We start from the raw sequence: 23,099 nt of genomic DNA, 5'->3' as shown, positions 1-23,099 counted from the left end.
AAAAACATAAGTATGTGAATTGTGATATCAAATGAAAGAAAACATTTAATGATTTTATCCACTAAATAGTAGTTTTGTGGCTTATTATCTAAGAGTCTACTAATCATCATAAATTAAATACGAAGGTTATTTCAATCCAAGTGCTAGGTTTTCATTCCAAAAATAGGCATAGTTGTGTTCAAGGCATGTATTTAATGAAAACTGGGTATAGGCACACACTAAAGTGTGCTACTTAGACTATGATTATTATCATTTAAGCTATAATAATTAATCGATTGACAAAACTAGTGTGGAAATGCTTGGTATCTTCAATATCAATTCACCATCAATAGTTCTAAAATCTTAGGAGTGCAGTATACCCTGCATTGTCAGGGTTGAGGGTTGGGACTAGGAGTTTAATCATGAAGTCATTGTTTGGTACCTACAAACCAGTACACCTACACAATAGTTCTTGTGTATAAATATTTTGATAGGCAGTAACTTAACAGCACCAGGATTAAGGAGTTGAATCCAAAAAAATTATGGGACCATCTTTGCAAACTTTGGTATTTGATACTCGAGAAATTGGTGTACATTTCATTTTTGAGGGACCTATCAAGGGCCTGTTGGAAGTTCTGGCCCACAGGATCAGGATCAGGTCTGGCAATACTGAATGTTGGGTCTTAATCATATAATCTGTACAATACAATACGCAAAAATCAGCTTTGCTACTTTTTATATGGATTAGTAAGGGTTTTTGTATCTTTAGTACCTGCTTTTGAACTTTCCCCACTTTCAACTTTCAAACATACTTAGTAGATTACTGATTCTAAAAATTTCAGCTTTGATAATGATGTAGGTCTGCGTGCTCTAGAATAGTACTCTATAATGAATCAGTATAACCAATGTATATTTTTTATTTAGTTATTATTGAAATTTCTTATTTAATGCTATACAAATACATGCTATGATTTAACACGATTTTCCGAATTATAGGCAGGTACATACATGCTTTGGGTTGGTATAATAACTAAGTATTAAATAATACAATGTAAAGTTAATTTTTCAGGAAAATTGTCTAACTACCTTCATGCCTTCATTTTTCGCATCTAACAATTATCTTTCTTAACTTTATGAGCTAGTAAATGGCCAAGGCATTCTATTGGCAACAAGTCTCTCTTAATATGTAGCTACATATTTCAAACAAAGTTGCAAAGTTTAGTGTGTTATTTTATTACTCATATAATGCGTGAATGTAAATATTAAGACCAATATGAATTGTGTGGTGCAGGTCTTCTCCTAGCAGGGTGGTGGGCGGTCGATGGTTACGTCAAGTGCGTAAAGTAAGCCGCAGTCGCCGGAGCAGACGCAACGTGACGTCACCTTTGCCGCGCACCAACAGACCCTCTACAAGCCGCACGCTCGACGCTGATCTGCGTACACACGTGGAGCTACGACGAAGCTCACGCCTCGTCAACACTTTGCCACGTTCCGATTACTCCATATCCGAACGTTGGTCGTACGGAACGGACGTTTACGAAACTCGCTACGACACTACAGAGGGAGATCATTCAAAAACCCCTACGAGCCTTACGACTCTTCACAAACGCAGCCGGACTTCTTCGCATGATAAGAAGAAACATAAGAGCCATCCGACCGCTACGGACAGTAACCCCGCAGACGAGTGTGTGGCCTACTGCACACGTTCACGGACTGCTCTTAAATCTAGTGAGAGTGTTAGTGAGCAAAAACCGACCACTTCGAAACCCAATACAGTCGCACGGCCCTCGTCTAATCACAACACTTCGGAATCAACAAATCAACAACAACTCTTAAAGGAAGGAACGGAAGGTGGTTTACTCCCTTTGGACGAGCGCGATTTTGCTTACTCGCCATTCAGCTCATCGACGATCACTGAGTTACTCGATTCTGATTATTCTGTATACAGCCCTACCGCTAGTCGAAGGAAAGGGAAAAAGAGGAAACGCTCAACGCATCGCTCTCTTTCACACAGAAAGAGTCACTGCCTGATTGATTTAGACTATAGAAAGAAGTTTAAAATAGACCCACTAAAGGAATCTGCAGAAACCAGTAGAGACAACATATCAGAAAGCCGAATTCCCGAATACGAGACTGAAAGAGCCACAGCGCCTTCCACGCAACCTACTTGCACATATCGGCTACGTAACAGACACAATCGCGACCTTGGGCCGCCTACCTCAACAGTTATCAGTGATACAGGTAATGATGCACACCAATTTTTACATGCTTTTCCAAAATAAATAAAAGAAAATAATATACACAAAAAATAATCTATATTATCAACAGTATCATTTTAGTGTAACCATTACCGTTTGTGTTATATTTAAAGCTGGGCTTGCTGTGTAGTTTATCTGATACTGTTATCATGCATCAAATGCAGCCATTCATTGTAGATAACTTTATATTAATTGTATTATTGTAGCGAAACCGTCGACAAGTCACGTGGTTCATACACACTCAACAACAGAACGTAAGGGCGCCACTAACTATCGAGGAGCGACTACTACTCCACCACCGTACAAAGACCTACAAGGTACTTAAGACTTTTAGTAATCTCTCTTTTTAATAATCTTTAGTCACGGTTGGTTCCGTATGCGTTTCTTCTACACCGTTCATCCAATTCCAATGAAACTTTGTGTAGTTGTCGTTAGGACTTTTGGGAAAGTTTGAGACAGTATAATCAATATAAAAAGGTAGCGCGTTAATTGCAATGCAACATATGCTGGCATTAGCTAGTAGTAAATAAATAAATTAAAATTAACTATGAGAGTATAATAATAATAAATTGAAATTATACAACAAATTGTAAAATATAGTAAAACAATATGTTTATAATATATTTGACACACAGGTATTTTAGTGATTTTTGGATATTGTTTTTCATCTATCATACATCTTTTTCCCCATTTTTAGTTGCTTTACTCTTCTTCATTCTGGGCAAGTTTCCTCACTCCATGTGCTTTCCACTCTGTCTCTATCCTGCTTGCACAAGCTTTTATCTCATGAAATCTTTATATTGACTATTTTAGTATTGTGTACATGAAATCACTATATTTTGTGATATTCCATTTTTTTTATGTAGAAGTTCTCATTTCGATGGCTCCTACATAACCATAGTAATCTGCAAAATTCTAATTTTACAGAAGACTTGACTTACTACCTGGTGAGAGTAAGGGCTAACTTGAATCCAAATAAAAAAAGAGCATATTAAAGATAAATTAAAGAGTATCTTTGAATCTACTTGCATGTTTCTATGTTTTGTGATGAAGGCTGATAAATAATATTGTCTTCTAATTATTAAATCCATCACAAAGTCAAAATACTAAAATATGTTAGCTAGGTCACTATTCCTAGGAGCCTACGATTTGTATATTATTAACCCTCGACCCAAAAAGACGAGTGTAATAAGTTTAACGTGTGTATCTATGTATCTGTCTGTGGCATCGTAGCTCCTAAACGAATGAACCGATTTTAATTTAGTTTTTTTTTTGTTTGAGAGGTGGCTTGATCGAGAGTGTTCTTAGCTATAATGAAGAAAATAGGTTCAGCTGTTTGAAAGTTATCAGCTCTTTTCTAGTTTTCTTATATAGTTTTTGTGTCGGGGGTTTTTTAAATTTTAAGTTATATATGTTTAAAGGTTACAAAGTAAAAATTATATAATCGGTAATACTCAAATAGTCTTCTTTTGGTTATGGAATATAATACTTATAAGTTGCCAAGGAAATGTATAGCGGGGTGATGGTACACTCATCTAAATGGTTATTCAGCAGTCAATGTTACTTGGCTGAAGACTGAACATCAGTGGGAGTGGATGACAGCGCGGCACCAATCAAATGTATACGTATTGTGTCATCGCCCCGCTCACCGCTGTCAACGAGGCCACAGCCTAACATCTCATGTTATTGTTGATTCATTTGCACCTGATTATAATCTTACATTTTCGAGAAATGGCATTTATATGTAATTTGCTGTAATTTGGATGAATGCAACCATGCTAAATCGATTGGGAATACAGTTCTTGGTACCAAGTCGCCATAGCTTTCTGCTGTAACCCTTAGCAGAAGCTTACTCCATACATTTTACTTTATGTCAGTGTTTACAATATCTTTATCGTATCTTTTTTATGTTTACAGAAGCCAGCTCATCAAAAGCTCACAGTTCTGACAGCAAGCTACTAATAGTTCCGCGCGATCTCCCGTACTTACGTCAAACTAACGCTCGAAGGGTATGTGGCAACCTTTACTATTGTTTATCTTTTCTAATCCATATAATGTTATAAATGTGAAAGTGAACTGTTAAACACATGAGCACTGAAAAGCTAGCGAACAGACAAACCGTCTGCTTATCTGCTTAACAGGTTTTGACTGGTATAGAGATAGCTTGCATCCAAGGGAAGGACATAGGCTACTTTTGTCTTGGAAAATCAAAGAGTTCCCAGTACCCACAGGATTCTTAGAAAACTTAAATCCATATGAACAAAATGGCAAGCACACAGGATTCTTAGAAAACTTAAATCCATATGAACAAAATGGCAAGCACAGAGAGCTTATTTGGTACAGAGATAGCTTGCATCCTGGAGACAGGTATAGGTTACTTTTTATCCTGGAAAATGCTATAAGCTTACTCTGGGCTAAATTTTATCAAATTCGTTTTAACGGATGGGCAGTGAAAAGTTAGCAGACAGATAGTCATACTTCACATTTATAATATTAGTATGGTATATGGATGTACAGAAATTGTGTAGTTACCTACATTTTAATTATAAGTATAGGTATGTAAATATGTGTTTACGTCGTTTCTCAGAGTATCGCAGCTGCGACGGGTGCGACTCTGGGAGCTTGCTTGACGAGGGGGGCGAGTACTTCACAGCGTCAGAGACAGGACACTGCCTCAAAAAGACAGGTAACACTTTTCACACTATCTAACTTATACATTTCGTGCTAACCATTTGTATGCCCAAAGGTAATGACAATTACACAACTACAAACATTTTGTATTTAATGGGCACACCATGTTTTTAGTTTAATGTCTCTTTATATGGATGGGTGGCTGATTTTTAAGGCCCAGATTTGGCCTTTTCGTTTCCTCTTTGTCTCCAAGAGCACACTAAGTTGTCGTTCCTGGATAAATCATCTGGGAATCCATCACATTATTATCCCAAGAATACTTTTACCATTATTGTGATGAATGGAAAGGGGTCATAACCCTCAGGTTATACGTCCACAGGGAGAGATTGTTTGTTTGGCCAATCGCGAGTCGGACTCGCACACAAATCATACAAGATACCATCCATCATACAGGATGGAAAACTAAAACCCTAATTTTTTTTTGTGATATAACTACTACGTTTTTCGGATTGTGCCCTTTACTTGTGATAATAAGGATTCTAGGTTAACAGGAAGTATCACATTGGTTTTGATTCCCTTAACGGGTCTTAACAGACAGACAACAAAGTGACCCTTGAAGGGTTTTTTTTTTCTTCTGGATATATGGAACCTTAAGAATATTGTGATGTGTGTAGCCGGGCGGGAGCGAAGAGGCAACAAGCAGCGCGGGCGGTGGGCGGCGCGCGCGGACGCGCGACATGCCGCAGCCCCACACGCCCTCTACCAGACGCGACAAACGAGGTACGCGACCACACACAATGGCTCTACACCCGACCTGAACAATGTTAACACAAAATTAATATTAAAGTATTTCTATTAATATTAAAGTATTTCTATTACAATGAAATAAATAACACGCACTCTTGCATTGTACATATGTAAGTGGGCACTGCGCGCGCATCTAACAGTAAATAAAGTAAGAATTCCTTCCAGCAGGTAAAAGCAGTCTGGGTTCGTGTGCCAGTACCGGTGGTGGGTCCAGTCGGTCTCATCCTCAGCCTCTAACCACGGTAAGAGTCAAGTCAAAAAATATAATATAATAAATCTATACTAATATTATAAAGAGGAAACCTTTGTATTTTTGTATGTTTGTATTGAATAGGCTCAAAAACTACTGGACCGATTTCAAAATTTCTTTTACCATTACTTAGAGGGATTCTTCCGAATCCGTATAGGCTATATTTTATCCCGGAAAATAGATAGGATTTTTCGTGGTAGTCCACCCGTGCGAAGCCGGGGCGGGTCGCTAGTATAATATATAAAAGCATTTTATGGCACTGTGGTACGCTACCAAGACGCAGGCGTGTCTACTCACAGCTAAACGGAGTCCTTTTACCTTGACTCCCACTTTCCGGAATATATCTATTAATATCACCGATCATATTGATCTCCTAGGTCTCGACGTGTCTGCTAACATCAACTTCGGAAGATCCATCGAAGCCAAAGCCAAGACCGCCGCAAAAAAACTAGGCATTCTCAACAAGGTCAAGCAGTACTTCACGCCGCGCCAACTGATAACTTTGTATCAAGCACAAGTCAGGTCGTGCATGGAGTACTGCAGTCACCTCTATGATGGCTCCGCTAAATATCAACTAGCAGCTCTGGATGCCGTTGATCGTCGAGCTAGGAGACTTGTAGGCGAAGACTCTCCTTTGTTGGCGAAACTTCATAGTCTTGATCACCGCCGTAAGGTCGCTGGCTTATCGGTGTTTTATAGGATATATTTCGGAGAGTGTGCACAGGAACTTTTCGATCTTGTCCCCCCTTCACCATTTTACCACCGAACCGCAAGACGTCGGGCGAGTTTCCATCCTTATGTCGTCGACATTCCATCTACACGCACGAAACGTTTTGCGTCTTCATTCCTCATACGCATGGCTAAGGTTTGGAATACTCTTCCCCGATCTGTGTTTCCTACCAATTACAATCCGGGTATCTTTAAAACAAGAGTGAATAGGCACCTTCTAGGTAAACGCGTCACATCTTAGACCACATCATCACTTTCCATCAGGTGTGATTGTGGTCAAGCGCTTGCCTATAGTGAATAAAAAAAAAAAAAAAAAAAAAAAAAAAACTGTATGCTTTTCATGTACATTGACTCCACAGGCTTCCTGTAAAAGGTGGAGCACAGTGTCGTCCTTGTATCTATATTATACATAGAAGATAGATAATTTGATGCAAGGTACATTAAATCCTTAAGTTTCACTTCTTGGCTGGGTTGTTTGTGTGTGTTGTGTTTATGTACGGATTTGTTGTAGGGTGCCATCGCATCCACGTCGTCCACGCCGCCGGTGTCAGCTTCCGCTGCCATGCCCGACAACGCGTCCAACGATGGGAAGCCTAAGGGCAAAGGTAATAATAATAACATCACATAAGTTATACTACTCTTTAGTAATACTCTTTTAGTTATAAAAAAAACTGGTCTAGTGTAAGTCAGACTTGCACACGAATGGTTCCGTACCATCTTACAAGATTAACGTACTATGTATTTTTTATTTTATTTTTTTTGGCGGCCCTTTTGATATTTTTTTTTATAGCGACACTGAAATTTTATCTCTACTATTACGATCCACGAGTACAGCCAGCTGGCCGACAGACAGACTTGGCCACTTGAGCAATGTCATTTTGTTCGTGATCTGTAATCTATACCTACATCAATGGTTTTAACTGATTAAAATGTTGGTTTGCAGCATCGTCATCAGCAGAGGAGTGCGCGGGCGGCGGCGGTGCGGGTGCGGCTGCCGGCAGCAGCAGCAGCGCTGGCGCCAGCGCCGTCGCCGAGGAATCCTCTTCTGAAGAGGGGGAAGTCGGCCGACTACAAGCGCTGCTCGAAGCACGTGGCCTGCCTCCACACTTGCTCGGCGCGCTCGGCCCGAGGATGCAGCATCTCTTGCACAGGACCGTCACCGCTAACTCTGGTGAGCAAGTTTGACTGTTGTCTGTTGTTAGCTTTTGAGAAGTCTGAAAGTAAAATGTCGGCCGCTTGCGAGCGCTCAAGCTGCCTCCGGATTTGCTTGTGGTGCGCTTGACAATGCAGCACTTTTTGCACAGGATCTTTACTCTGCTGAGCAAGAATAGTCATACTTGCAATTTAAGAGTTTTAGACTCTGAAAGTGTTAGCCGCCTGCAAGCATTGCTTAAACTGCTCGCTCTAATGAGTACTATAGACTAAATACATGCTCTTACAAGGAAGGCGAAATCGGCCGTCAAATATTATACGAACCGCCAGTAGCAATACAACTATGTTGACATACTCTTTGGTGTCCAGAAGAATAGTGTAAGGTTGACAACCAAATTCTACTTTCACACTCATACAATATTCTCCCTAATAATTCATGGGATGCATTAGATTTCATCAATCATAATATTTGTTAATTGTCCAACAGCGGCTTCAAAAGCAGCACAACTGTTAGCGGGACTGCAAGCCACCGGTGATGAAGGGCAACAGTTGCAAGCCGTGATAGAGATGTGCCAACTGCTGGTGATGGGCAACGAGGACACTCTCGCTGGGTTCCCCGTACGGCAAGTGGTGCCGGCGCTTATCAACCTACTGGCTGCTGAACACAACTTTGATATGGTGAGAACATTTGCATTTTTTTTATTTGTGCTTGGATTTGAAAATGATTTTAGTTCGAAGATTTCTCCCTGCGCCTTCAAATAGTCTATTTAATCGATGTAAGCCTGAATAGTTTCTATTACCGTACCAATTTATAAGTTTATAATGGAAATCAAATAATCGTGAGATCAATTAAACGTTTAGTTTAAACGCAGGGGAAAAGGGAATCATAATGTGGGTAATTAATATATTATTACGGTATACGCAGATGAACCACGCCTGCCGCGCGCTCACGTATATGCTGGAGGCGCTACCGCGCAGCAGCGGCGCCGTGGCGCTGGCCGTGCCCGCCTTCCTCGACAAGCTGCAGGCCATCACCTGCATGGACGTGGCTGAGCAGAGCCTCACCGCTCTCGACATGCTGTCGCGCAGACATTCCAAGGCTATACTGCAAGCGGTGAGTTTACGCTTACACATAACTTCTTTAAAGTGCTAAGTATACAGCAAGTCTAGAAAAGTAGGAATGGGTTTAAAATAGAAATGAAAGACATTTATTCGAATAAAATTTTACAAGTGCCCTTCTAAGGACAAAATTTTACTTCCACTCCGGGAAGAACTACCAGGAAACTCTGCAGTTATTTGATTGAAAATATTTCAGTTACCAGCTAGCTAGTTAGTATTTTAGTCACGGTAGATCAGTGTATTCAGCGGTTTGCAGGTCATAGTAGCATAAAAGCACTACTTCCTAGTTGAAATAGCGCAATACTTACGTATCTTTATGATCTTGCCAGAAAATAGCTTTTCTAACTAACGCCACGCCACTGACGATCCATACTAATATTATTCATGTTACCTCATCCAAATGCTAATGGAATGAATGACCTTGATGGTCTCACAAACACTGATTTCTAATCTGAACATATCTTATTCCTTTTCAGCGAGGTGTGTCAGCTTGCCTCACATACCTAGACTTCTTCTCAATCAACGCGCAGCGCGCTGCGCTCTCCATAACGGCCAACTGCTGCCAGAATCTCACTATCGACGAGTTCCATCTTGTGAGAGACTCGCTACAATTACTTGCTAACAGGTAATAAGTTTTTGTCTAACAAATCTGCTTGTGTACCCTGCCCTGCCAAAAAACTAAATAAAAAGATAAAGTTTTTACATACAAAAATGGCGCCATACAACCGCCATATTGCTTTTTTTTCCAGAAAAATTATAGCCAGTGTCGTTCAGGATGGTGCAAGGATTCTAACGATACCCCATAAATTCAAATCTATTTAAGCATTTAGGAGTTATGGTGGAATAAAGGAATTCCCGACCCAAAAACAATATACATCCTGAAAACATTACTCTTCTTTTTTGAGCAGTTGTGTAAAAAATGATTCTAATTGTGCCTTTATTCATTCTGATTTGTATCTAAAATAATCGAAATTATTTTGTCCCCAGACTTACAATACAGGATAAAAAGTCAGTTGAGTGTGTGTGCTTAGCCTTCTCCCGCCTTGTGGACAGCTTCCAACATGATCCAGCAAGACTCCAAGAAATTGCTACCCCGGAACTACTAACCAACTTGCAACAGCTTGTAAGTAAAAAGATTTTCTTGAGTTTTTATATCTCATATATATAATTCCATCTTTCCAATTTTTTACACCTACAGCTGATCTCGGACTCACATTTAGGACTTTAGTAATTCGTAGCAAAACGCGGATGCTGCTCTGATTTCTATACTGATAAGGGAACTAATTTCATTGGAGCATCTAAGGTTGTATTTTATCAGCCGAAAAGATTGGCTAACCATGAATTACATTCATTCTATTAACTATTCTTACCCATTTGCTCCAAATTTTTGAGGCTTAAGAAAAATCTGTTGAAGAAAACAATTCAACTCTCAACTTTGAATATTTTTTCTGTCTGTAAACATAACAGCACCCCAACCACCGTAGTTTGACGTAAAAACTTTTTTAGGCGCGTTGGGCAATTTTGGGATGGGTAAATACTTTAAGGTCGCGTCACCGACATGCTAATGGTTTTAATTTATAAATTATGAAATTTTAAGTTTTAATATAGTATCAAACTTTTTTATCGAAAATAAAAACCACTGCTACCCATTTTGCTTTTACTCACAATTATTAAGGTTTATTGGAAACCGAAACATAACTTGTTACATAAATCAGTGGGTTTTTTATTGAGTGATAGGCTTGTGCTTGATAACGATCATGCATCGATGTGGTCTAGGTTGGAGCGCGCTTGCCTAGTAGATGTCTATTCACACTTGCCTTGAAGTTATTCAGGTTATACATGGCAGGAAACAGACGCCGGGAGAGCATTTCACACCATAGTGGTTCATATCAGAATATTCTATATGGCCATTGTCCACAGTTGGTAGTGCAGCCGCCGCTGATCTCAGGCGGCACGTTCATCACGGTTCTGCGGCTGCTGTGGGTGATGTGTGCCGCGTGCCCGCAACTTGCGTTGGCGCTGCACCAGCGCTCCATTGCCGACACGCTGCTCTGCTTGCTGACAGGATCCAGCCTGCATCAGGAGGTACGTAAAAACCTCAATAGGTAACGGTTACGGAGCAGATTAAAGTCTGATACGTAGGCGGTTCAAACCCCACCCGCTGCATTACTGTCATATCCAATTCTAGCGCAACCTTTACGCTTAGTCGGAGGGCAAAGGGGAACTATTGTCGTACCCATACCCCTAGCACAGGTGTTAGGCTTAGTTGGACGGGAAAGAGGAATGGCTAATATTCAATTTTTTAAATATACCTTCAATTTTCAGTGATGACTGAAGTTAAAAACCTGGTCCAGGTTATAATATATAACTCTCCTATGTTTATGTACACACTTGAACCATGTACGTATTGTGCCAGACTCGTATGTTTTCAATGGATTAAGAATGTATGTGGTTTTGAAAATCTGTAATTATTTACAGCAAGTGGAATTGATTCCGCGTCTTCCGCAAGAGCTGTATGAGATCACTTGTTTGATCGGCGAGCTTATGCCGCGTTTGCCCACGGATGGAATATTCGCGGTGGATGCGCATCTGGACCGGCCCTGGTCCGCGCCCACTGACCGCTCCGCTCAGTGGCAATGGAGAGACGATAGAGGTGAGTGACTACTTATTATTCTTAATGGTTATTATCATTAAACAACGAAACTCGTCTGTTAATTACATTCGTCGATCATTGTACCGTTATGCCATTAAACCGCTGTACCGTTTGCGTCGCATTGTCGTGAAAAGTAATCAATATTTCTTGTTTATTCTTCTAGCTTTGGTAGTGGCTATCTATACGGAGCTTTCCTCATATATTATTCGATTCTCGCCTTGAATAACATAAAATGATTTCCGTATAATATGAACAGGCGTGTGGCGCTCATACTCCTGGGCGGAATGTCGCGCTCTTGAAGCCGGCGCCGCGGCGGGCGAAGAGGAAGTGTGCCTGAGCACGCTCGGCCGCTCCTACACGGTGGACCTGACCGCCATGCAGCAGCTCAACGACCACACCGGCACAGCGCGCCCCGTGCAGCGCGTCGCGCCCGCGCCGCCCCTCGCCGACCCCAACGCTGCTAATGCTGCTGCACCTGGTAAGACGACCTTTCAGTTTTACCAAATAATAGAAATGATTCTATATACTGTTCAAATTGAAAGATAAACTTTTACTGACCACCCTCTTGAGTCGGGCTAAAAACATTTTCATAGAAGAGCATTTGGTTATGGCTGTTTGTATTTCTATGGTGCCTTTGTTCTAAAATCGCGTTTGTGGGCTCTGATCCTAAGATCAAAATAAATATAATTTTGCTAAAATTAACTTTCCGTGAAACGTAGCAAGTGATGTTTGCTACATTAATTGATCTAGATGTTTTTCTTACATGCAGTGATGCGATTATTCTCGCTCGCGCGCTGTTAAGTGCCTTAGCTCGCACGTGCGAAATTTAAAAAATATACTGGTATTAAATGTGATAATTCTCAAACTTAGTGAAAATTAGCTTTAAAATTCTTTACTACCTACTAGCTACTTTAAGTAAGTTTAGCTACTTTAAGTAAGATAGCGAGTGTTACATATGAAAAGGCTTTTCACATGATTTTTCTCATTTTACCAGTGAGCTAATAAATAAATATATAATATAAATATGTAATAATAAATAATTAAAAATCTCTAGAGTAGATACATTTTGTTTGTAGACCCGCGTATAGACATGGTGCGCCGCAACCCGTCGCTGGTGCGCGCGCTGCTGGGCGTGCTGCACGAGGTGTACTGGAGCTCAGCCGGGCCGGCGCTGCGCGCGCAAGCGCTCAAGGCCATCCTGCGCGCCGTGTACTACGCGGACGCGGCGCTCCTGCGGCAAGTGCTCAAGACGCAGGTAGGATTATCGATTCTTATATATTGTATAAGTATATTTCGCACTTGGTGATTGGTTAAAATGGTGTATAGCTCTTGTTAACTTAATTTTGCCGAACGAACCAAGGAATCTTGTTGAGTGAAATGTCCATTCTCAGAACTTTTTAAATATCAAAGTTACAAATAACTCGAGTAGTCATCAAACCATATTTTAATCTACCAAGCATTGTATGAATGAAATTTATATTTTGACAAAATATAAGGCATATTTTCACGTTTAGGTCATTTCATCACATATCGCGGGTATGATGGCGTCGAGCGACCTCCGCATCGTAGTGGGGTCGCTGCAGCTCGCCGAGATCTTGATGCAGCGGCTGCCCGAGGAGATGGGCGTGCAGTTCCGCCGCGAGGGCGTGCTGCACCAGGTGCTGCAGCTCGCCGAGCGCGCGCCCGCCACCGCGCCGCAGGCCTCGCGGCACCCTAAGCTCAAGGTGACGGTTATTAGAGACTTTCTACCCTAAATAATTTTAAATACATATTGTTAAGTAGAAAAACTACTTCTGTTGAAGTTGAAGTTACATTGTTTTTTCTTGTGTCAGTCCCCGAGTGGCACAAGCGCACGCGCAGGCGGGGGCTCGTCGCCCCCCGCGTCGACTTCGGGCTCGTCCCTCGACCACCACAACTTGTCGCTGGCGTTCTCCGCTTCAGGTTCTTTCATTGCTAGCTCGTTACGTAAGTGCTTTGAGACATCACTGACACATTGCTTACCGCTCACGCACACCTCACACCGAATATGGGATTTAATTCTATTGCATGGTATGATGCTCTGCATGTACGTTTCCTGCACGTGAACGTTCTAAGGCTGAGATCTGTAGAGCGTACTTTGACTTTGGTCAGACTTAAGTTTCAGTTAAAACGAGACAGATTTATGCCATCGATATAACGCTGTCTCGTTTGAACAGTGTCTTAAGTCTAAGCATAGTAAAAGTGCGCTCTATAGATCTCAACCTAAGTATATTTAACTAACTGGATATTACATTTTGATAACTAGATGGTGACTGCTGGGAACTTTGATTTTCCAGTATATAAAGTAGCTATGTGTGCTAATTCAGGATATGAGCTATCTCTATTGTAATTTTCGGCTAAATGGGTTGTGGCGTGAAGGAGTAACAATTAAATTAATCTACAGTCACGCTCGAAAAGTACCAGAGACAAACAAATGTTCACACGACAACTTGGCATGTATATTTTTTTTTACATAGCGATTTGTAATCTTGCTTGGGTAGTTGTCATAGAGTAGACCACTACCTGTATTGTAAATGCGAAATTTTGTGTGTGACGAGTTTTATACTTGGAACGTATCATATACTACTTTTATCCACGCGGATTATAAACCCACGCAGACGAAATCTGGGACATCAGCTGGCCAAATACAAAGAAAAACATTTGATTTTTAAATTTTTAAGTCTTGGGAATAAGTGATCGGGATACTAACGGAACATTTAATTTGACAGTGCCAGCTACTGAAACGGCCGCTGAAGCGGGTCCAGCAACCTCGGCGTCCGCGCACCAGCCATCAACTACAACAGTACACAGGTGAGCTCCTTCAAGGGCTATTTATAATAACTAAGTATTGTCCGATTATTATCTGGACTAATTGCTGCGAGATATATAGGGCTGAAATTAATAAATAATCCGTAATCTGTTGACACGTTATTTAGGGACGTTGTTAATTGACAAAAAAGTACATTCTTTGAGAAGAGGAGAGATATAGGTACCTCTATCTCTTTCGACAAGACGTTTTTGTCCTCCAAACAACTTGCCCCTCGTTGACACGTCCCTCCGGCCGGGGTGGGTCATCTAGTATGAAAGTAATACCGTAACGTTGTTTTTCTAGATCTGGCAGCCCGCTAACAGAGATGCTGAAGCGCAAGCGCGCGGTGAAACGGTCGGGCAGCGCGGCGGGCGCGAGCGCGCGCACGCCTCGCGGCCGCCGCGACGACGCACCCGCGCCGCACGCCGTCGCGCTAGCCGCCACGCCCGCCGCTGCGGCCGTTGCGCAGCATTGTATGTATTTTCATTTTTTATTTCATTTATTTAACGCGTGTATCCGAATAGGCATAGATATGTGGTTCTGCTATCTCACTATTGACAGCACAGATTTCTGTGGATAATATTCGGTGCACGAGCGAAATTAAGTGTGCGTCTAGTGTGTCTTAATCTTATAATTTTAATATAACCAACGTTAGATGAACCTTTCATTGTGTTTTACTTGTAATAAGTGGAGGAATAATTCACATAAGACTCATGTCTACTTTATGACAAATAAAACTTGATAAAGTTTGAAAATAGTACCTGATTGCTATAATTTTTAAATTAAACGTTCATATATTTACTAATGTTATAAATTTGAAAGTGGGTAGTGTAATATCTTACGTTACGGGCGCTGGGTTAAATCCCAAGCGTATTGAAGGATTATAGAGTAACTCCCGAACGAGCATCTAGAATCGCATCGCAGTGAGTGGTGTAAAAAAATATGAATGTTTCCAGCATCGGGTGTAGCGGGCGCGGTAGGTGCGGCGCGCTCTGCCAGCCGATTGGGCGCGTCGAAGACTTCGTCGTTCCTATCGTCGCTCAACCCGTCGCGCTGGGGCCGCTCGCCGCACGCGCACAAGGACTCCGCGCTGCTCGCCTCGCCGCACACCTCCACCAATCTCACCGTTCAAAACAAGTAAGGCTGTGGATTGTACACTGTTAATGCTTAGTATGGAAATGCACTATACTGGTTTTTTTCACGCGTGTGTGCCATAGCAGTCACGTGAGAGATTTCAATGTGGCTACACTTCATAGAGTAGCTCTGTGTATATGGCGACATTTTTACTTGTGCTTGGCTCTATATTTATGCAGTCATGTATACAGAGTGTAGGTAGAACGCTAGTAAAAAAGATAGGGATAGTACAGATATGAATATAGACAGAGATAAGATACCACCAAAAAAAAACTTTTATTTTCTAAAAGTTCGCAATGTATTGCAAATCAAACATCTGACTAACGCTAGAGACCAACGACCGATGCGGTGATAGGTGCTGCGAGGCTGAGTTTTGCACGAGGTTTGAAAAATACAAAATCACTAAAACTGCAAGTATAAGGCAAATGGTTATTGGCATTGGATTGTGCTTAGGTAGTAATAATAGCACTAAGTTTTTGCTAGTGTTCTAATTACACCATGTATGAGTCAATGGTTAACACGGAGGAGTATTGCAGGGAGAAAGTTCGGGAGTGGATCGTGTGGCGCGCAGGCCGCCTGCAGCGGGAGTGGGGTGCGCTGGGCGGCGGCGCGGGCGCGCTGGAGCAGCTGGCGGCGCTGGCGGCTGCCTTGCCGCACCGCGCGCCCGCCGCGTTGGCGCATCTGCGCGACACGCTGCTCGACCACGACGTCTCGCCCTTCGAGGTTAGTATGCGTGCGTGCTTGCGTGTGTGGCGTTTCCAGGTGCGAGGTCGTAATTCCAGTACATTGAAACTGCAACCTCTCGGTTCTGTGATTTCTCCATTAATCACATAATGGTAGGAGATCTCTTGGAATAATAATGCAACGGATTCCCAGATCCTTCCGCATACAACTTGAGTAAGAGAAGAGATTTCGACTCTTAGATTTCACAATTATTGTAAGATGTTAGTGACAATAATCGGAACCGTCGGCTTAACCAAATTCGTACTTTCAAAGTCGGGCGCCCATCCAATAACCAACTTAACAATCGCAATAGATTAACATTCGTTATCACAACTGTGCTTCACTTAATTTAAAGGTGTAATTGTGTCATTTTCCCAGGTAAACCACTCGGGCGTACTAAGTGCATTGCTGCAGTTCCTGACGGGCACGGCGGCGGACGAGGCGGAAGGCGAGCGCGAGGCTGAGGGCGAAGGCCGAGACTCGGCCGAACTTGCCGCAGCCGAAGAGCGGCTACGACTTTTCCTGCACGTTTTCGCTGACCTGCCTCTAGTTTCTGAGTGAGTTCTAATCTTTTCTCGTTACACACATTCGTTGTAGAGAATTTACAAGGCTATTTAACAAGTGGTCATTCAAACGCTAAGCGTACTTGTCTACATAGTATAAAACAAAGTCGCTTCTTGCTGTCTGTCCCTCTGCACGCTTAGATCTTGTAAACTACGCAACGGACTACGCACCGCATAAGTATCTACATTACAGCCGTGCGAAGGCACGGTGGGTCGCTAGTCTACGTATAAAAATGATGTAACTTTGGCAGCGATGCGGAGTGGCGCGAGAAGGCCCGCACACTGGGCGCGGCGGCGGCGGGTGGCGGCGCGGGCGCACTGGCGGCGCTGGTGAGCAAGGTGAACGCGTGCGTGTCGCATCTGGAGCAGTTCCCCGTGCGCGTGCACGACCTACCCGCGCGCCCCGCCACCTCCGCGCTCAAGTTCTTCAACACCCATCAGCTCATGGTAAGCTGACGCCTGATCCCGATTCAAGAAACGTTCTTCCTAGGAGTGGACCCGAAATTTTGATACCGTATCTGCAACGATTTTAGACAAAGGATTGATACAATTCTAATTTTGATACTACTACTGCAATACAATATCGTCGCAAATCACGATCGACCGTCGGGCACAAGGCAATACAGTGTTTCGCCCGATACATAGTCTTAGGTTAGCCCGATATCGGATATTAGATGAAGCCATATATAGTTTTAATAATACGTTTTGTATCGCCCACTCCTTGTTCTTGCTCAACATTTCCGATACGAACCTTCCGGTAGCCATGTTTCGTGCCACGTATAACTTAAATACTTTCAAGGCAAGAGTAAATAGTCATCTTCTGGCACGCGCGCTCCAACCTAGACCTCATCATTACTTTTTATTAAGCACTAGCTGATGCCTGCGACTTCGTACGCAAGGGTTTTAAAATCCCGTGGGAAGTTTTGATTTTACGAGATAAAAGTAGCATAATATGTCACTTGCCATGTTTTTTAACTATATCTATGCAAAAATCATGCTGATCCGTTTGTTTGTTATTTGGTTAGTTGAGCTCCTCGCGTGGTAAAAACCCATACAATCTTGTAAAATGTTGTTTTCATTTCAGTGTGATCTCAAACGTCATCCGACGTGCACCAACTTGAAGCAGTGGAAAGGTGGTGTTGTGCGGATAGACCCCCTAGCTTTAGTGCAAGCCATTGAACGGTAAGTTATAGTTCATTATGTTCAAACTTAGCCATGATTTCCTGGTCGTCATTTACTAGTAGTCCCATGTGGAACTGTCACATAGTACTGTCCCATGTGGAATATCCACTGATGTCATAGAAATCAGTGGATATAATCGGGGATATAATTGTTATCTACTGCCCATGCTAGCCGGGCTGGCGTTATACCATGTGGATATGTTCTGTGATATTGAATTCCGTTACAGTTTAATAACTTTTGAGCTTATTAAAAGGCAGTAATTTGTTAGTGAGAGACAGTTGAATAGTATTGTGTATACTTGCACACAGCTACCTCGCGCAGCGCGGCTACGCGAGCGCGCGGTCGCGGGAGGCGTGCGCGGCGCAGTCGGACGACGAGCCCGCGTCCGACGACGACGTGGACGACGCGCTGGCCACGCCGCCGCACCACCCCGTCGAGTTAGTAACGTGTTTTGATTCTCACCCTTCTCTATTTTTTACCGTCGACACAAACGGAGAGGTGTTATATGTTTAACTTGTGTACATTCTGTCTGGGGCATCGCAAAGTATCGACCGAATGCGATTTCTTTTATTCGAAAGTCTTCTGTTCTTCTAAATCTAGAAGGATTGTTCTTAGTTATGTTTGATGAAAATCTGTTCAACAGTTTGAGGATTATCAGCTGTTTTCTCAGCGGGTGTAGAGATCCCAGCCATCTAGTTAATATTTATATTACTCGCACTTGTCTTATGGACTCATTTCTAGATTTTAGCTCAACTCATTGCGACTGTAACCTGTTAAGGGGCATGAGACCGACCTACTAATTTGTGAGCATAGTCAATACTTTAATTAATTTCTTAAACTGGACCTTTTCAAGTAAAGATTTTTATATAAACCTGTGAAGATGATACTGCCACTGTCGGATTAGAATGCCATAAGCCTACGTTGTCGTATTAGTTTACAAATTGCGAAAAACCAAATTAAATTTGAATTTCGCGGGCAGGCCTTAAGGCACTCGCCTTAACTGTTACAGTCCCCCACAAAGTATATTGGTTTATTTTCAGTGCTGACCACAAGTTGGAGTTCCTGATCGGCGACACCGTGTTGCCCTACAACATGACGGTGTACCAGGCCGTGCGCCAGTTCGGCGAGCAGACCGACGCCGACACCGACACCGAGACGCCCTTAGGTACCTCATTAAATCTAAATAATATAAAAGGAAAAGGTGACTGACTGACTGATCTATCAATCCAAACTACAATCAATTGTCAACACCAATATTGTTTGATTTGTTAATTTGCTAGCTTTTCTAAGAATTTCTTCGCTAAGAATTGTTGGTATCCATACAATATACGATTGTTTTGTCAATTATGTAAATATGTATGATACCTGGAAGCTTGTACAGTAAAAATTATGGTGTTTGAAAGCTCAGTAAAGCAGGTTCCACAGATGATATACTTCCTCCATGGCCGGTTCGCTTATGCGTCACCATAAAATTGGTAAAATGTATTTTTTTTTTTGTTAGCAAACGCCGGTATCTGGGTTCAAACTCACACGATCTACTACCGCGCCGTGGAAGCGGCCGAGCCGCCGCGCAGCGACGCGTCCGCCTCTCGTAAAGGCAAAGGACAACCCACCAAAGTATCTTCCAGGCGAAAACCAGACCTCTTGTGGAACGGTAAGACATTATTCACATTTTATGCAAATTTCAGTCCATACACTTATGTTACAAATTAAACAACAACGATAATTTTAATTGCAATTTAAAAATAATCATAAAAAGATGTCAACAATATATTTGTTTAACTCCACCATATTATGGATAATCAGCCGTACCACCCTACAGGCAAAGTCGTGCCGCCAAGCGATTTAGCGTTCCGGTACGATGCCTTGTTCAAACCAAAGGGATTTAGGTTTAATTAAAACTGTCATTCTTCTTCAAGGTTCCGCTTCCATCTAAGACTGCATCATTCCGTAGTAATGCATGTATTGTAAAGAAACATGTTAGAAAATGTTTAATTTTTTTGATGATAGAAGGCATAGTGCCGCCGCGGTTGTCGCCGCTCGTAGTGATGCTGCGGTCGGCGCTGGGCGCGAGCGAGGTGCGCGACGCGTCGCTTCCGGCGCTGGGGCTGCTGCGCGCACTGCACGCGCTGTCGCGACACTGGCACACGCTGTACCGCGCCGCCTGCCTGCCCGACCACCGCCCGCTGGTGCCCAACGCGGACTTCATCAACGCCAAGGTGAGCACCGCATATACCGCTGCGACTGCAGGTGATGGTGTGTGACTGCAGAGCGCTTCAATCATATGGTCCTGAAACATTGTGTCCAGATTTGGAGCACTCCTTTAATCCCAACGCGGAGTGCGTCCTTTTCCAATGCATCTGTCTTCTGGACTAGTCGCGAGGCACTCCTTCCAGCCCCGATGTACGCTGTTCAGTCCCGATGCATCCCATCCAGTCCCGACGAACCCCGTCCATTCCAGACGAAGCCTGTCCAATTTTGACGCGTTCCTTTCAGTACTTGTGCTAGACAATATTATGTACTTTACAGGTTGGGGAGCGCATAGAACTGTTAGTTTTCAAGCAAAAATTCATGTCTTCATTCATTTTCAGCTTGCAGCGAAAGCTAACCGGCAACTTCAGGACCCATTGGTCATCATGACGGGAAATCTCCCTCCGTGGTTGAAAAAAGTTGCTTATGCTTGGTGAGTTTTTATCTTCTAATTTTGTTAATCTTTGCGTGAGAGACATGAAATCTACTGTTTTACAGACTACAATTTTTGCTTCCTCATTTACGGGATGTGTTCTCTATCCGCAGCCCGTTCATATTTCCGTTCGAGGTGCGCCACTTGCTGTTCTACGTGGTGTCGTTCGACCGCGACCGCGCGCTGCAGCGGCTGCTGGAGGCGGGCGGCGAGCGCGCGGCTGCGGGCGCGGACGCGGAGCGCGTGGCGCCGCGCCTCGACCGCCGCAAGCGCACCGTGCAGCGCCACAGCGTGCTGCGTCAGGCCGAGCACGTCATGCACGAGTTCGCGCACTCCAAGGTGACTGGGACCTTCTTATTGTACATCGAACGTGAACGCATTGGGCGCGGACGCGCAGCACGCGTTGCCGCGCCTCGACCGATATGTGAAGATTTATTGTACCAATTGCTCATAATTCTATATTATTCTTTTTACGATTCCAGGCGTTGCTTGAAATTCAGTACGAAAATGAAGTTGGCACTGGTCTCGGACCGACGCTCGAGTTTTACGCTCTAGTGTCGCAGGAGCTGCAGCGTGCGGATTTGGACCTCTGGCACGGCAGCGAGAACTTCAAACAAAAGCCGACTTCGTTCGGTGGCGAAATAGTCAAGAGCCAGCCGCCGGTGGTGACGGATAGATCGTCGGACGCCGCGGCGCGGCTGGCCTCCTCCGTGCGCGACGCGCTCACCCTAGACGAGGAGCGCTCGCCGGAGCCCTCGGAGCTGGAGAAGGAGACGCTGATCCCGTCGCCCGCGCCCGACGCCACCTACGTCACGTGGCCCTGCGGCCTCTTCCCGCAGGCCATCGGCCGCAACGCCCGCGCGAGTCACTTGTCGAGGGTCAAAGCGAAATTCCGGTTTCTCGGGAAATTCATGGCTAAAGCAGTCATGGACTCTAGAATGGTTAGTAAAATTGATTTTTCTATTTACCAAAGCTTAGTTGTTCTTCTGTTCTGGGTTTTTCCCCCACAGTTGATGTAGTTGCAGCTGCCGTCCGTTGTGATGTGTACAGTGGACGGTTACGTCTAGATTAGATGGTTGGGAATTGGTAAAGTTGTAATATTTTTCAATACAAAATGTTAAAAATCAAATCTAAAGAATCACAGATCCAACTTACAGACACACACATAAATTGTGTGGCCAAATTGCAGAACCAAGCAGATTTCAAACCTGTGTCAATCTGGCTATTGCTGAGTTGTTATTGAAACTTCAGTTTCAAGGCGGAAAAAACAAACTCCCTCATACAAATTCGGGTTCGACAGCCTAAGTGAGACTAAACGATGTGTATTTGAAGGTGGATATCCCGCTGTCGGTGACGATGTACCGCTGGGTGGTGAGCGAGCAGGGCTGGCTCGGGCTGAGCGACGTGCGGCACGTGGCGCCCGAGCTGTGGCGCTCGCTGTGCCGCCTGCGCCGCGTCGCCGACCGCGCGCGCGCGCTGGCGGCCGACACGAGGCACACGCCCGAGCAACGCAGCCAGATGGTGAGTGCCAGGCTTAGCCCCGCCCATGTCGAACTAAAGTTATTACTCCTATCCTCCCTATAGATCATAGAGACACCACGTGCATAGTAATGCACGTGGTGCTCTACAATTTAAGAGGGTCGACGCAAGTCAGCGGCAGAGGGTTGTAAATTTATTAATTCATATGTTAGCTTATCCAATTGAAATAAGATTTCCACTAAATTTCAACATGGGGTTATTCAAGCGGAGGATTAACGATTTCCTGACAGGCCGGCAAAAAATTTCAAGGCTCTTTTCTGATATACAGCAGAGAAAAATCCTCTGCAATCCTCGGTTGGAGGTCAGTCTGTAAAATCATAAAAATATAAATAGTCAGTATATAAAATATAAAAATCTGCATTCCCGTCCGCTGATTTGCGTAGGCCTTTATTTTAAATTGAATCTGTAAATGTTGATTGTCCACTACTGGGAGTAGCTAATCCACGACCTAGTGCGGTTTGTGACCACAAATCAGGAATGAGTTGATTAGAGTCTATTCAACTAGCAGTGACTGTCATCGTATAATCTCTACAGATAAACGGACTGGAGCTGGACGGCTGCCCCATCGAGGAGCTGGGACTGGACTTCATCCTGCCGGGCGACGGCTGCACGGAGCTCAGGCGCGGCGGCCGCGACCTGCCCGTCACCGCGCACAACTTGCACGACTACATCTCGCTCGTCACGCACTGGCTGCTGCTAGAGGGTGAGCCTGCCAATAACAATATCAAGGAAAAGCTCAAAAATGGCACCATGCACAACTAACCGCAGTATACCACGCAACTTATTGACAACTCTGAGCGATGGCAATGACCTTGTAGCGTCGAAAATTCAGAAAGTATAATTGGCCTTGAAAGAGTGTAATTTTGACAC

General features: G+C 43.5%; 1 protein-coding gene across 5 annotated transcripts in view; it reads left to right on the top strand.

Moving 5' to 3' along the window:
* Window positions 1-23,099, top strand: part of LOC123864753 (E3 ubiquitin-protein ligase TRIP12) — a 44,708-nt gene that overhangs the window by 19,643 nt on the left and 1,966 nt on the right. For 3 of the 5 annotated variants that reach the window (XM_045905385.1, XM_045905384.1, XM_045905383.1), the window contains 34 exons: window positions 1,271-2,220; window positions 2,444-2,554; window positions 4,155-4,246; window positions 4,825-4,923; window positions 5,543-5,648; window positions 5,841-5,917; window positions 7,166-7,259; window positions 7,598-7,825; window positions 8,294-8,484; window positions 8,732-8,920; window positions 9,402-9,550; window positions 9,913-10,048; window positions 10,846-11,010; window positions 11,404-11,578; window positions 11,835-12,056; window positions 12,655-12,833; window positions 13,093-13,302; window positions 13,411-13,543; window positions 14,326-14,407; window positions 14,709-14,878; window positions 15,362-15,542; window positions 16,076-16,262; window positions 16,641-16,819; window positions 17,077-17,272; window positions 17,910-18,007; window positions 18,316-18,444; window positions 19,048-19,172; window positions 19,509-19,661; window positions 20,018-20,226; window positions 20,599-20,690; window positions 20,804-21,029; window positions 21,173-21,631; window positions 22,023-22,211; window positions 22,764-22,932. In XM_045905385.1, coding sequence (XP_045761341.1) covers window positions 1,271-2,220; window positions 2,444-2,554; window positions 4,155-4,246; window positions 4,825-4,923; window positions 5,543-5,648; window positions 5,841-5,917; window positions 7,166-7,259; window positions 7,598-7,825; window positions 8,294-8,484; window positions 8,732-8,920; window positions 9,402-9,550; window positions 9,913-10,048; window positions 10,846-11,010; window positions 11,404-11,578; window positions 11,835-12,056; window positions 12,655-12,833; window positions 13,093-13,302; window positions 13,411-13,543; window positions 14,326-14,407; window positions 14,709-14,878; window positions 15,362-15,542; window positions 16,076-16,262; window positions 16,641-16,819; window positions 17,077-17,272; window positions 17,910-18,007; window positions 18,316-18,444; window positions 19,048-19,172; window positions 19,509-19,661; window positions 20,018-20,226; window positions 20,599-20,690; window positions 20,804-21,029; window positions 21,173-21,631; window positions 22,023-22,211; window positions 22,764-22,932 — 6,350 coding nt within the window. The remainder of the gene's footprint in view (window positions 1-1,270; window positions 2,221-2,443; window positions 2,555-4,154; window positions 4,247-4,824; window positions 4,924-5,542; window positions 5,649-5,840; window positions 5,918-7,165; window positions 7,260-7,597; window positions 7,826-8,293; window positions 8,485-8,731; window positions 8,921-9,401; window positions 9,551-9,912; window positions 10,049-10,845; window positions 11,011-11,403; window positions 11,579-11,834; window positions 12,057-12,654; window positions 12,834-13,092; window positions 13,303-13,410; window positions 13,544-14,325; window positions 14,408-14,708; window positions 14,879-15,361; window positions 15,543-16,075; window positions 16,263-16,640; window positions 16,820-17,076; window positions 17,273-17,909; window positions 18,008-18,315; window positions 18,445-19,047; window positions 19,173-19,508; window positions 19,662-20,017; window positions 20,227-20,598; window positions 20,691-20,803; window positions 21,030-21,172; window positions 21,632-22,022; window positions 22,212-22,763; window positions 22,933-23,099) is intronic. The other 2 variants (XM_045905386.1, XM_045905387.1) reach the window with 2 other exon arrangements.

This window comes from Maniola jurtina, chromosome 4 (genome assembly GCF_905333055.1).
Source record: "Maniola jurtina chromosome 4, ilManJurt1.1, whole genome shotgun sequence".
Taxonomy (NCBI): Eukaryota; Metazoa; Arthropoda; class Insecta; order Lepidoptera; family Nymphalidae; genus Maniola; species Maniola jurtina.
The sequence above is the reverse complement of the archived record's forward strand: the minus strand, read 5'-3'. Positions and strand labels throughout refer to the sequence as shown.